Source organism: Agrilus planipennis, unplaced genomic scaffold (genome assembly GCF_000699045.2).
Source record: "Agrilus planipennis isolate EAB-ADULT unplaced genomic scaffold, Apla_2.0 scaffold355, whole genome shotgun sequence".
NCBI lineage: Eukaryota > Metazoa > Arthropoda > Insecta > Coleoptera > Buprestidae > Agrilus > Agrilus planipennis.
Window position 1 is genome coordinate 130092 of NW_020440754.1, and position 15284 is coordinate 145375.

The 15284-nt window shown below is 34.0% G+C and overlaps 3 protein-coding genes across 3 annotated transcripts in view; all 3 read left to right on the forward strand.

The window, feature by feature from the left end:
- The first annotated feature begins 2 nt into the window (after positions 1 to 2).
- Positions 3 to 11254, forward strand: LOC108742772. Its single transcript, XM_018478089.1, has 3 exons — positions 3 to 161; positions 7822 to 7983; positions 8642 to 11254. Exons 2-3 carry the CDS (start codon positions 7841 to 7843, stop codon positions 10965 to 10967), a joined length of 2469 nt encoding a protein of 822 aa, XP_018333591.1. The 5' UTR covers positions 3 to 161; positions 7822 to 7840; the 3' UTR covers positions 10968 to 11254.
- Positions 11255 to 11351: 97 nt separating this feature from the next.
- Positions 11352 to 13135, forward strand: LOC108742773 (trypsin-7-like). The gene is made up of 4 exons (XM_018478090.1): positions 11352 to 11801; positions 11979 to 12282; positions 12568 to 12770; positions 12846 to 13135. Exons 1-4 carry the CDS (start codon positions 11753 to 11755, stop codon positions 13100 to 13102), a joined length of 813 nt encoding a protein of 270 aa, XP_018333592.1. The 5' UTR covers positions 11352 to 11752; the 3' UTR covers positions 13103 to 13135.
- Positions 13136 to 14289: 1154 nt separating this feature from the next.
- Positions 14290 to 15284, forward strand: part of LOC108742770 (peroxidasin) — a 28282-nt gene continuing 27287 nt past the window's right edge. The window contains exon 1 of the mRNA XM_018478087.2: positions 14290 to 14692. Coding sequence (XP_018333589.1) covers positions 14511 to 14692 — 182 coding nt within the window. The 5' untranslated portion in view covers positions 14290 to 14510. The remainder of the gene's footprint in view (positions 14693 to 15284) is intronic.

Consider the following 15284-nt stretch of genomic DNA (forward strand, 5'->3'; position numbering starts at 1 on the left):
CCACCATTTTGTTTATGAACTGTTTGACATTAGACATCCAAATATTCTTATTATTAGTGCATTTTCATAAATTTTAATAATTTCAAGATATTTTTATAAAAGACTTCTTTCTTAGTAACATACTTTTGGTTCCGGGTGAAGATTTTGTTTTATTTTCCAAGGTAAGTTATTAAATAACGCTAACTTCTCGAAACTTTACGTAAGCATCATTGTATAGTGGACGCTGTTGTGAATGCTGGTTTTTAAAACGAAGTTATTAATTGTTCTAATAGCTCTCATTCAGGTGTAACATTTTAGTGGATGTGAAGTCTACATGAGTGCAAAATGAAGGATAAATCCAACACTACAAATGTGGTGATTAGTTCTGGGAATATTGGTTATCCTCCAACATAAAGGGCGTTCAGTTCTTTATACAGGTGTAATTATTGTTTAAGTGTAATAATTTACTTAATTTCTGTTGAATTTAAACCATGAGACCACGAAATACTACATAAGGAATATTGTGTTATCGTAGTAGGAGCTCCACTTTGGACTTCAATTCTTTCAGTTGACGTAGTATCTATTAAGTGCCTCTAAAGGCTATAAGCTTTACTGCATATGTATTCATTCATTTACAGCAGTTCTTTGATTGCAAGTCCTGGATCTGTCTTTCTATATTACACATACGTACATATATTTATCCTTTAAACTGGCCCCAACAGTATTAAGAGAAGAAATTACTCTGCATAAATATGTGGACACAACTTTCTAATACATGTTGTATTTGAATAAACTACACACCTATTATATTAACTGGCATTTAATATTAAATAAAAAAGAGGGTCGCAAGAATTCATGCTTGGTAGTAACATAACTGTACATATTATGTTACATACAGTTATGGTTTGCTAGATTACTCTAATTTTTAACTAATTTTATGTTTATTACTTTTAATTCAATGACATTGTTTTATTTAATTTCTTATGGGTAAGCTGTGTTGTACTTATATTATTACAATACGAAGCAGCTTATGCTGGTTAAGTTACTCAAATTAGCTTTCAATTAGAGTGTCTTCCATTTGTTTCTGTACCTTTTAGTCTTTAGTGCATATCTGAACAGTCTAAATACGTTGAAATATTTGTCATTCTAATTTTTGAAAGGATTTGTGTCCTCATTTTTGTAAGGTAAACATTTGGCATCGTTTCTGTTGTTAAATTTCGTATATTGTATCACTTTTTTCTAATTGATGAAATAAGCTGATAATTAATTAAAAATAGTGGATTACCTACTATGAATGTTTGCTCGCATTAAATATTCACAATAAGACATAAGTAAAACTAATAGTTGTTTTAACTAATTGCAAAGTTTATTAACACCAATGTCGAATGCTACTTAAACTTTTAAAAACCATAAAATAAATTTTTTATTTATTACAAACTTTTTGAAAGTTTAAGCTTAAGAAATAATTTTATAAACGATTATTTTCTACATTAATAAATCTTTCACAATCAGCGATTAAAACGCTAAAAAAAGCTACGTGTATTCAAATTAAGCCTAAATTAACAACAAATAAACTGGAAAATGAATTGTTGGAAGGATAAATATATTTAGATTGTGGATGGGAAAACATTTTTTTTATCGTTCTGCTTTTATGAATGGGATTGCAAAGAAGACTTGAGAACATAGTTTATTCCTACAAAGGTCGTATTGTTTTCGTATGTAACAGTGGGTAGGCTTTCACGATCAGCATTTATTGTTCTCTTGTCGACATATGAATTATTCTAAATATATGTAATGTTTGCTGCTACTTTTATTATCCAATGCCTTCTTTTGGTCTGCTATTTTTGTGTGAAAATAAAAATCGTTTATAATATTATATATAAAAGAAGTAATATTACGTAAGTGAAAGTTAGTACCAGCAATTTCTTATTCGGAAGTGTACGATGTGTCGCATACCTATTTACAAACAATTCCTTTAAATTTTAACCATTGATTACTATATATCTATTAAAAAACCATAATGGCCGACATCAGTGACAATGCGACAACAATTGAAAAAGAATGATGGCCGACAACAGCAACAATTAGAAAATAATGATGGCCGACATCGGTAACAATGCGACAACAATTGAAAAAGAATGATGGCCGACAACAGCAACAATTAGAAAAGAATGATGGCCGACACTACGTCATAGTGGAGCAATAAAAATGGCCGACTATTGACAATACGAATAAACNGGCTAACATATATATAAAAAAAATTATGAGTGCTTTCAGCACAGGGCAAATCCAACTCTTGCTCTCTAACTATCGGTGTCACTGATGTCAATGCTTTAAAGCGCATGAATATAAACAATTCTAATCGAAACGTTCTTCAAACAATTTTTAACACAATGAAAGTGATTAAACATATTGTTCACAAAAGTGAATTTCGACCACTCGAAGCAATGGTGCTAACAGTTTCGAGCTCACAGGGACTGATAGGGGGGAAGAACTAGCATATAATAATATAAATATAAATATGCTGAAAGTAGCGTCGTATCACAAAATTAAGAATGTTTTTGTTTAAACATGTACTATTTTGAAACAGATAATAGCGCTAAAAATAAGAATAATTAAGAAAAAGGAGTAGAACATGCACTTCCGCGGCTAGTGTGTCTATTCGATGTCTGATCGTTTTGATTGATGAAGCTACTGAACATTTTTTCTCAGATAAACTTGCAATGAAAAAAGCGAAAAATGTATGGTTGGATCTAAATAAGTTTCAAATCCTAATAATAGCAACTTATTATTGCTTTAAAACTACCACTAATAATACTGATTGATTTTACCAATTCATAATGAATTAACTTTGTTTATTATTGAGTAATACATGTCCTTAACACAAATGTGTTATCTTAATTTATGCACATAAATGTTTCGTTTATTGGTTGACTTATCTTCAGTTTCAATGCTGTTAAATTTTATTTAAAATTAAATAGTAGTTCTTCAAGGAGAACACAAAAGGGCGAATGAACTTAATACAGTATACCTAAATTACTCTATTAAGTTTTCATATTTTCACTAATAATTTCACAAATAAATAAGTTATTATCCTTATCTATTCCTGAAAATAGTTTCTAGGGCGTTGACTAACGTAAATTCTATAACAAGCTCAAGTCTGTTCTCCATTTCTTCCCTTTAGTTTGGATATGAATAAGCAAACAATTTAGGCAGTTAAAGATTAACTATCTAGATTTTTGCTTTTTCAAGTCTGTACCTTAAGGACTTAGGGCAACGGTGAGTCTTCTCGATGGGAGCAACTACTTTCGCTTGTACTCCATCTGACTACGCGCAGTCTACAGAGTGGTGTCTTGTAGAAAATCAATCGATATAAAAGTGTCATTAATCAATAATTTGATGAAAAAGATCATAATCATTTGAAAGATTTCTGTCGTTTTCGATAAAAAAAAGGTGCTAACTTGTGCCCAAATTAGAAAAGGCTGTACTTCCCAGTTAAGAGTAGTACATCACCAGTCTGATGGGCGATTTATTTAAATTACCTATGGCGTGCGGATGAGAACTAATAAGTTCGATAAATTACTGTGTAAGAACTTAATGTTCCTTATAGAAAAGCTTAGTTTAAAGAGAATATCATGTACATAAATAATGTCTTCTACCCCCAAAGTTGGTTGCACCGTTGAACTATTGCCACTATTGCATGCAAATCAATCTTATATATAATGGGATGGTTTGATTTCCAAATCTGTTCGAAAAAAAAATAAAAAATTGACAAAATGCCTTTACCGCTAATTAATTCTGAAGCATATTGAAAGAAAGGATTTGTAGCTTATCGTATAGATCTCACTCGTTTCGTATTTAAATCGTATTACCTAAATTGAGATTATGATCCTGTTGGCGTTAAAATAAATTTGTTGAACCTCTTGACGCATTCTTTAACAACTTCTTTTAAATTTATTCCTTCTTCACTGAATTTAAAAAAAAGTAGTACATAGGGGATGCCCATAATCATGGGACTCTATAAGAAGAGAGGGTATTGATAAAAGGCTATTTTGAAACACAGATTTGCTTTCATTTATTGAACGAGAGACATGAAAATGCTGATAAAAACAACCACGTTATTTACAGGTAAGTCATCGATGGTACTTTTCTCTCTCTTTCTAGTCTGAGTACTAAAAAATTTAGGTTTTTTAAAATGAAATAGGAAAATTCTACAAACACGGTTTTCAGTATAAAATATTTCTCTTTTTCTCTTAGATGAGAAAAAAGATTGTTCAATGCTTTATTTGATCATGAAAATAGGATGGTTCTGTGTAATTGTTACTAATGTTGCCGTCCCTTCACTTAAAATTTGCTTTGTCCTTATTATTACACAAAATAAGGGTAAATATTAAGTTGAACTTCAGTGATTCTACAAGGGTGCTGTCGAGATTAGCGGTTTTACCTTCGGTTTATTACTGCATCAGTATATTGGCTAATAAAATGCTTTATCTAAGGACCAATAGATTTATAATTTTGGGTTTTAAACAAAATGTTTGTGATAAAGTCAATGGATTTTATGGGAATGATTGTTAAACATTGTAATATCAAAACAAAGGATGCTTTTTTGGCTACATTTTAGAAAATCTCCAACAGTATTATTTCGACCTCTCGGTTACCATCGAAGAGTACTCTAAAGAAACAAACTTGTGCTTCTTTGTTTTGCTATTAAAATGCTTGTGAATGACTCAGGTCTTGCACGTTAATTTTGTGGTGGTGCTATAATAAAATACTGTTTTATTATGGACTCAAGTTGATATTAATTATAACTTGCTGTCCAGCTTTATTACAAATGAGTAATCACTTATACTAAAATGAACTTGAAAACAGAGCGTATTATAAGGATTTCATGCAAACTTCCCTTTATAATTGCACTCGTTTATCACATCCAAATATCGCCAGTCCCTAGAGTATGCTTACAACCAATTTATATTGAATTTCTGCTGATAGTAGTCTTGGTTAAATAATAAATAATAATTCTCAATGAGCTAGTCTTATAGAAATAAGGTTTTGTTTTTGAAAGAATTTCCTTTCTCCAAGCTACCTTTAGAGATAAAATCGATAGTCACCTAAATTCCGAGAAGATATACGTATATAATTAGTTGCATTTCACATGAAGCCGCTAGAGGAAGTCAGACATTTTAACATAAATTGTTTCATGCAAGATGGCGTGTGGACGCCATTATGTTTGTTCAAGACGGCGTACTTTGAGAGCTAATTTAATAAGTATAGTATAAGGCTGATTTTCTACGTTGTTGACTAAAACTTTCAGTCACATCTTACGGGAACGACTTGTTTTACTAATATTGAGAAAAGGTCGTGTATGACGGCGTGTGATTCTTATTGCCCAGATAGGGTAAAATGTGTATCGAAGAGAAATTACACATTTATTTGTCACGTCTATCCGAAAATATCACCTGCTTCTCTAAAAGCTGATCTAACCCAACCGAACTGTCAAAATCTTTTGAGCAAAATTGTATTTATTGGACTTACACTTATTTGTCCAATGCGACATGTACTTATAAGAACTTAAGCCAGTTTAATGAGTATAAGATACTTGTTTTCGTCGTTATTGAGTAACCAACATTCACATCTCGCGGGAACTAGTTTACTGATACTTAAAATAAAGTATCATGGACGAGTCCAGACTTTTACCTACACCATGGACTGTTGAGACTGAATTGGTTTTAACATCAATTCTGGACCTTTTCCCCCGATTGCTCTCCACAACAGTGAAAACGTTGTCGAGGAATATGAAGTATTTCCTAAGTTTAAAGTATTTATAAACACCGTGTATCTCATCACTCTTGGTTAAAACATAACTCACAATAAATCCGGATGTAATAGTGAAAACGTTATAAAAATCGGTCTAGTGGTTCTCGAGTTGCATAGTAACAAACCGATAATCAATAAGATGCTTTTCTAGAAGTTGTAGTACTCTACTAACTACAATTAGACAGTTGTAAGCTTTACAAACTAAAATGTGCCTAAGTATTCTTAAAATGGATATTAGTATGGATTGCGTTCTTGGTAATGAAAACCAAACTTTAAAGTATGAATCAAAAGGACTTAAATATACTTTCTGCAAAAAAAAGATAATAGAAAGTTGCTATTTTTGAGCCAATTACTTTCCTGTTTTATCAAAATTGATTCTGAAACATCAATTTTGAAAGAGGAAGGCATTCATTGGAAGACGCTTTTAAAAAATTGATGAGTGATAAAATACTGGGATTAATATCTAGTTATGGTAGTATATCGTTGTCAAATGAAGTATTTCTTATGTTAGTCAAGGATCTTAATAAGTTATCTACTTGTCCAACGCAGCCTATACAGAAGGCCAATAGGTATAGGCTCCTAGCATCGCCGATTCAAAATCAGTTGGAGAAATAGATACCTTGGTAAGGCCCTTGTGTATCATATGAAACACTTCAGTTAACAGCAGAAATCAGTGTGCTCTTTTTAAGCGACCCCTTCGATTTGATCGATGCTTTATCAAAAAATTATTGATCAAGGATTTCTTTGTTCTTATTCATAGTGGGATTGTTTAACTAATTATTTATTCATTGTCCACGATGGAAATGCCTGAGTTGACGACAGGCCTAAACCTAGGCCAATAGTGGGAAGTCAAACATAGGCTTGTCAATCTGCAAATGCCAAGGCTAGATACATGTTTTGCCAAGTTTGGTCCACTACTGGGACAGTCAAGCATTGGTTTGTCAATATAGGTCCAAAATTCGGACAATTTTCAAATGCCAAGGCTAGGTTTATTAACGTTTTACCAAGTTTGATCAATTATTCTGCAGTCAAGAATGGGTTTGTTAATACTGGATCAAAGAATCTTGGATTAATTTTGTTTATCAAGTTTTGGCATAATATTAGCTGCCCACTCGAGTTAATATTGTTCGAAAAGTCTTGGCCCAATCTTGGATTAGTTCACCAAGTCTTGGTTCAGTACTGGCTATCGAGTTGTGGACCAAACTTGGGCTGAAGTGGTAAATCAGGCATTTGCCATGCTTGGTCCAATATTGGTTGCCAATCTCCAGAATTGGACAATCTTGGGCCAAGCTGTCGTGAGTTCCTACATGGGGGTTGTAATTCGTCTAGGTCATTGTTAAAAGAAAAATTCTACTAGTGACAGGAGCAATCCCAGTGTTTTCTGTTGCTCATCAATTCTTTAAACTTAGCAAAAACTTATTAAGATAAAGAAAATACGCTCTCAAAATTCAACACTGAACGTCAACTACTTACGGTTTTAATTTTGTTGTGCACCTGTTTTGAGAAGATTATTCATTAATAAAGCGGACACTTCAGCTGGACAAAGGACATTTTGTTACTTTTCCACAAAAAAAGATGGACTTCATCGTCGAAGATTTTTCAACGAATTTGCTAAAGGTCTAGTACGATAGCTTTCTCTTTTTCAAATCTCCTATGTTTCTCACCGAAGGATCTAAGGAATTATCGATATAATTTAAGGAAGAATTAAAAGAAGACATAACAATTTGTAGTAGTGCTTAAGTCAATTTTTAGAAAATCTAAATGACTAAAAAAACAAGTATCTATACAAATGACCTACAAGAAGATAATTCTTTTAACAAATATTGTTTTAAAAAAATATCAAAATAAACTGTTTTAATAAAATGTATTATTTAACTAGAAATACAACAATAAAGTGTATTTAGGCGTCGTATTGGTGTTTTATTTATCTCTCTTATTATTTACTATTTACTGGACGAAATAAATGAGAGTCAAGTGTTACAAAACAAAAATTTTTTTGAGTCTGCATGCTTCTCCTCTACGTTCTAGGTTGTAACTCCGACTCGAAATGAGCGTGATTATAAGGTTGCAGAATCTTCCCTGGTCAGCAAATGCCCTAGATATCCGTCAATTTTTTCAAGGATTAAGCATTCCCGAAGGAGGTGTTCACATCGTAGGAGGAGAACAAGGAGATGCGTTCATTGCTTTCAGGTAGAGATTAAATAAAGGAAGACGTTTGAGTTTCATTAAATGTTTTGTTTTTTAATATCCGTTTGCAATTTTATACTCACAGTAGGTAACATATAAACTGCTTTTGACCAAAAAGAAAAATAAAAAGATTGTGTCCTTTGCGATATCTAACTTGCAGTGGTCAGAATATTTTTAGATAGAGATAGCAGAAGTCTTGGAGTTCTCTGAAACTATTAATAGATAATATTTTTGTTGAGAAAGAAGTTAAAAAAATAAGTAAATATTTTGTTTTCTTTGTATTTGTACAAATACCTCTTGCACCTATTTGGTAGTACATCTTCTAAATTCTTCTTACGTATGAAAAATTTCGTCCTCATTAAAAAAAAAACCACTAAGTGTCTTAACTATTGACTTAAATGAGAAGTTTAAAAAATATTGTTGAATATAAAATTCTGCAACTGTAATTAGATGTTTTCATAATAATTTTATAACTACGCGTCGATAAATCCTACCGTTACGGTCCTGCTGATAATGAGAAAACACTAAACGGGCTCTAAATATTTACTACCTTTTTTTGTATATTCTACCAACCCACTCCGACTGATTTTGAATAAAATAATGCCTAGTAAACTGTTAACAACTTAGTAATCATAGTTAGAGTATGTCGTTTCTTTTGCAGTACGGACGAAGATGCTCGTCAAGCGTTTAATCGAAACGGAGGTAAAATTAAGGAAATTCAAATCAAACTTATGCTCAGTTCTCGAACAGAAATGCAAAAAGTAATTGAAGCGGCTAGAAATCCGCTTGCAGCGTTTATGCAAACTCCCCAAACGAACCCACCTCTCACCCCCATCATGCCAGCAGTAGTACCAGCTGCGGTCCCCGAAGTTAAAAAAGACGATAACTCAAAAGACAAAGACCGTAGAAGTAGAAGAAGATCGAGATCGAGATCTAGAGATCGTAAGGACAGGTCTAGAGATAGAGATCGACGCGACAGACGTCGAAGAGATCGAACTCGATCCAGATCTAGAGATCGAAGAGATCGACGTCGTCGGGATCGCAGCCGTAGCCGAGATAGAACTCGTTCTAAAGAAAGAGATCGTAGAAGCAAAGATCGAAAGCGCTCAGAAGAAAAAACAAACCCTTCATTAGGAAATTCTAACAAACCAGCAGTAATTGGCGTATGGGAACCGCCCCCAATGGATCAACCGCCGCTACTGATGGCTAATCAACAGCATGCCGTTGGACTGTTGAACAACTTGGTCGGGAATTCTCTGGAAGAACTTAGAAGGAACATGACAGGCTTAAAACCGTTAGGCGGTTTGACTGATAAGCCTGATTTTCAAGCGAACCCTAACCTTTTGCTTCAACCTAATAGGGAATCCTGGCCTCCTGGTGGGCTACCCTTTCGTCCAGATGGACGACTCAACTTCCAGAATATGCCCAATAGGAGTGCAGATGATACCAACTTAAATTCTATGGGCAACAGACTCTTTAACAATCGTATGGACGGAAATGGTCCTCAACCCAGGAGTCTTCTAGGGAGACCGATGAACAAATTCAATCCAATGAATGATCGTCAACAAAACACGCCTATGCAAAATTCCTGTGTACAGGTCCAGCCCTTTTACGGTGGCTACAGCGAAATTCGCCGGTTTTTCCATGGACTCTTTATCAATAACACAGGAATAAAGTTCGTCAATGACGAATACGGAAAACGCACCGGGATAACGTACGTTCGTTTTTTCTATCCCGAAGACAAAGAAGTGGCTCTAACAAAAGACGGCGGCATGATAAGAGGCAACGTTGTCGAAGTAAAACATCTTGACGACGAAGTTTTCAACGAAACCGTAGACAGATATGTTCCGGATGAACAGAAAGACGGTGAAGTGGGACACCAAGGTGGTGGTGGTGGTGGTCCTCCACAGAACTTCAGGGGTGGAAGAAACGGAAGAAATTTTGTTCGCGGTTCTCAACAACCCAATTTCATCCCTTCGCCAAAAGTGTTTTCCTGTTTAGTCGTTGAAGATCTTCCGTCTTATGCTAAAGAACAGGACATTTTGAAAATTTTCGGCGAATATCCGTTAATGTCGATAATAATGACGAATAAACACAAATGTCACATGGCGTATGTTAAATTTAGTAATTCCGATGACGCTAAAAAGGCCCTTAGTGAAAAACAGGTGCAGGCTTTCGACGGGAAGCCGGTTAACGTGAGGGCGTGTTCGGACGACGAGTTTAATAAAATCAGTAGAGAGCAAGACGACGAAGAAGAAGAGAATGAAAATGACGATGACGTGCAAATTGTGGAAGAAAAAGAATTTCCTTCGGTCGAATCGACATTTATCGACATCAGTGGATTGCCATTAAAAACTACTGATCGTGATATCGTAGACTTTTTTTCTGATATAGGGGTTGCACCGGAAAAAATTCATTTACTAAGTAATCATTTAGGTTTCACCGGCACTGCCTACTGCGAGTTTGCCTCTCTACAAGATGCAGCTGCTGCTGTAGAAAAGGACGGGATTCCTTTAGGTCCCAAAGAAGTTTCCATCACTTCAATTTCAAAAGAAGAAATGGAATCTAGATTAGGGATTTTGTCACAAAGCGCTCCTCCTCCAGTTCCTATAATTCACCCTCCCGTTCCCCATTTCTTTCCCAGAAACAATTTCATGCCCAGAGGCATGGGTCCTAGGGGTTTCATGCGTAGATTCCACCATCCCCATATGCTTCCTCCACCTCAGCACGGAGGTGACGTTGGCATTCCCGGATGCACTGTATTGATGGAAAACGTTCCTTATAAAGCAGGTTTAGATGAAATTCTTCAGTTCTTCGATGGATTCGACATACCTCCGGACAACGTTTTGAGAAGATATAACGAAAATGGCACTCCTTCCGGTGAAGCAAAGGTCATATTTACGAATCACGATCAGGCCAAGAAGGCGGTAGAACAGAAGCGATTCCACAAAATTAGAGAACGCACCATATACTTGACGTTATGCTGACCTTCGAAGGTTACCGAAAACGAAAAGGACGATAAGTGAAAACGCAATATTGCAAAGAGTTGTGAGGTTTTAGTTCAGTTTTATACTCTACGAATATCATCTATGTAATTTATGTATGTATAACAACTCGGTCGTTCGCTTTTAGGTTTCAATTGGATTAAGTACGTCAGCCAATTATGGATTATGCGATTATTTTTGTATGTACCTTGTATGGATTAGTTGTTTAGATGAAAGGATATTATTATAGTTTGTAGATGTATTCGTACCAAATAAATAACGTGTCTGTATTTTTTTTTATTATTTTATCTTGAATCTTCTTCTTCATGTGTTTTTGTCATAAAGTCCAGTAGGAGCCAGAATAAGGATTTCGTAAAATACACGAATTGGACTAATTGGATGATACCGAACGAAATATCTGCAGATTTACATCAATCATTACTACATTTTTAATTATTTTCTTCATGCTTTATCATTTAGCTTTTGTCTATTCCTTCATGGCCCAAAAAAATAGTTCTTCCTTTTCAATTTGATATTATTAGCCATTGTGTTTTTTTTTTGTACCAAGTTTTGGTCTTATCTACATGATAACCATTCAAGCATTTTGCCACACCAAAAATCAATATTAACAATTGAAAGATCGATATATGTATAGAATCACTTTGAACTGCCGATAGATGTTTTGCATAACAACTGATATTCCATATAGATTTGTACAATTGCTTCGAATGGCGACTATAAATTAAAGAAATTGTCCAAAATTTCCATTTTCTTGTTAAGTCTTCGTAATGAAACCTGTGGTGGTGATTTTTTATTTAGTAATTTTAATAACTCAAGGTAGGTGACATACAAATATAACTTTAATAAAAAATTAAAACAAGATAAATAATAATTATGGTATTTTGATTTTTTTAATAAGATTAATCTATTTTTCGAGAATATGCATTAAGGGGAAGAGATAATAAGACTTTTATGTGATTGTGAAACTTATAAAACGAAAGGGATACATTTTAGATGCATTTCCCACAAAGGTGGATAAAACAGACGTTGGTTATGGAAAGCGAGCTAATACTTATCAATTTCCCTACGTAGCTTCTTTACAAATAATGAAAAAGTTGTTGGGGGCAACAGAATATTTTCATGTTTGTTCTGGTGCCATAGTTTCGAATAGTTGGGTACTTACTTCCGCCAGTTGCCATTTCTTACTTCGAAGGGATTTTAGAGTCGCTGTTGGCATTTTAAGTTCACGAGCTGTAGGAACGCATGGGGCCCAGTACAGAAATGTTACTCGTATTGTTGAACATCCGTTTTGGATAGGGTAAGTATACAGGAAATAAGAAATTAATCATAGCTGGGTAGCCTTTCACGAAAAAGTAAACAATTTAATTTATAAAATTGCTTTATGATACGAAATTCAAAGATCTTCAAGTCTTTATATTTTAAAATGTAATTGGGGCTTTAACTGCTAAGCTAAACCACTTTAAGTAAGAGCCTTTAGTTCAATGCTTGGAACACTTTTGGTGAGAACTTTGCTCAGCTGTAAAGTTAACAATATACCAAATAATTTCAATCAATCAAGTATAAATAGTTTTCTAACTTGTAGTGGAAATGGTTTAACTTCGTTCGATGTTTCGTTGATTAAACTTGGGTTTCCGTTGATCTGGACTAAATCGGTTAAGCCAGTATTGCTTCCGGATTCAAAGCAGCAACATTTCGGGACAGCTGTTGTTGTTGGCTGGAATTCTGCAAATCTTTCAAACAAAAACTTTCTCAAATACGCAGTCGTTGAAATAATCGACAGCATTGGTAATTCACTATCATATTTTAACAGTTTTCTAGTACGCCAGTTTCTTTTTTGTTATAAACTCTAACCATTTTTAGAATGTCATTATGGCATAGTCCATGCAGTAGGTCTGGTTTCGACGCCAAAACTGTCCAATGATATGCTATGTACAAAAGGAAATTATGATTCAACGGCTTGTATTGTCGACAGCGGCAGTCCTCTGATAAGGCATGGGGTTCTTGTTGGAATTGCTTCATGGATTTCCGATTCATGTCCACGAAAGAAAGCTCCATTCGTTTTTATAAAGGTCAGAAGCGTTCTCGACTGGATCATGACAGAATTAAAAACCCCTTGATAATATTAAAATTTTTGTTAACTTAGATACCAATTAAACAATTGTACGAATAAGAAAAAGACTTTGAATACACAGTAGTGTCTACTTCATCAATGGTATCAGTATCACATGGATACTCCATTTGAACTGTTTAATAAGTAGAATCTAAGAACTGACGATTTCTTATGGGTAAATAACACGATTTTCTGCTCACACCATTGAGTGTCTGCCTTCAAAAATAGGAGCAGATCTTCAGTTTACTTTACATGAACTCAATTTTCTACATTTAAGACTTTAGACTCATACTGCTCTAATAATTAGACGACATTATTATTAAATAGTAAGTCATTTGAGTGTGTATCATCATGCATCGAAAAAAGAAACAGGGATTGCAAACAAATTTTAAAAAGTATGATGTGTGCTTCTGGTAATTGATTTTGTGTACCTACTCGTTTCCAAAAAAATCTTTAGTTGAATATAACAACCTCTCGTAATTTCGAAGACGCTAACATGTAATCACTGAACCCATAATTTTAGGTAGACGGGTCAGATGGAGGACGGGTAGGTTATGAAATTTTAATGGTTTGTTATCTTAATACCAGTAATCAGCATCAGGATACTTGCATGCTAAATATTTGATTATTATCTACCGTCTCAAACTGAAATTTTATTTCACATTCGGGGGTATTTTTTGTCTAAAAGCAACACGCTAAAGATTACCATGACTTTACAGCAATCAACAATAAAGACGTGAACAATATTTCAAGATAATAATGAATATTAACTATCCAGGTAATGAAAGCCTGTCTATGGCGTGATGATGAGATCTAATAAGATGTCCAAGAACTTAATCAGGTCTTGAACCTAAAATTATTGTGTTAAACTTTCTCTTGGAAAGCAGCCATTCTTTCTTCCCATTCGAACTATAGATACTTTGAAACAATTGAATCAAATCATTTCTTTTTTGTTGTTTCTAAATAAATTGATAACGAGGCAAAATGCTCATTATTTGAAGCACTCACATTCTTTTTGGAATGTTTCAAAAATTTTGGATGGACCATCATATTTAGATGACCCTGTATGTAATGTGTCTTAGGTATATCTTATATTATATAATGGATCTATGTGATGCTAAGCGTGTGTACATAAATCCGTTCCCCAGCACGAATTTCTTTGGCCCGAAGCATCGCTGATCTCACTCAGAGCTGGGCTTTAGTTGTATGTAAACTTTCAGCAACACAAACTTGATTTCAGTATTCAGTTTCACTGTTTCATATCCATTCACATCAGTTCCATTGCGAGTGTTGCGAAGGATTGTTGATGTGTGACGCTCACAACTTCCACCAGAATATCACGGCGTTTACGATTCTGATTCGATGTGTGAAAATGTGATGAATTAAACTGACTGTCAAATAAATTAAAATATATAATGCGCTCTTCGATTTCGTTCTTTTTCGTCCTTTGTTGCCTGGCGGAATTTGTTTCGGCACAATACAGGAATCTAGCCCCGTCAGTCTGTCCGTCTTCATGTATTTGTTATCGAAGGAATGTCCGATGTGTGAAGAAGGATCTTCAGGAAATACCGAAAGTTCCTGTCTTAACAAATATCCTGTAAGTAATCGTACGATTTGAAGAGAGCAGCCCGTTCTGAAATACCTGAGGCCAAAAGATTTTGTTTTATTTTTGTATCATTTTCAAAAATAACTACATGCAGATGTTCAGTATGGAATATGATCTAATTCTGCAGAGTTTTTAATGTTGCATATTTTTTTCGGAACGGGTTTAACACAAAAGAAAGACGCGCAATTATATTCATCGTTACATGGAACCTTAAACTTATTGTAGATATAATTTAATTTTAGAATAATAATAATAAAGAATTTATGAGAAAATAGAACAAACATTCACAAAAAAGCCATTAAATTGAAAATAATTTACCGTCTAAATTTAATCTACTGCCACATCACTTTACAGAACAGAAATGTAATAAAATGATATCAAATTGTAGAAATTATCGGAAAAGTCATTAAACTTTTATTATTCTCAAATTATAGTAAAAATAAGTAAACGTTCATCTATTAAAAGATGACCTCAGAAGAAATAATTATTTTATTTTCCATTTCTTCTAAAACACGTAATTTTTCATGCATTTGTTATTTACAAAGTAATCAATAAATAAGCTAAACTGCAAATCAATAAGTGC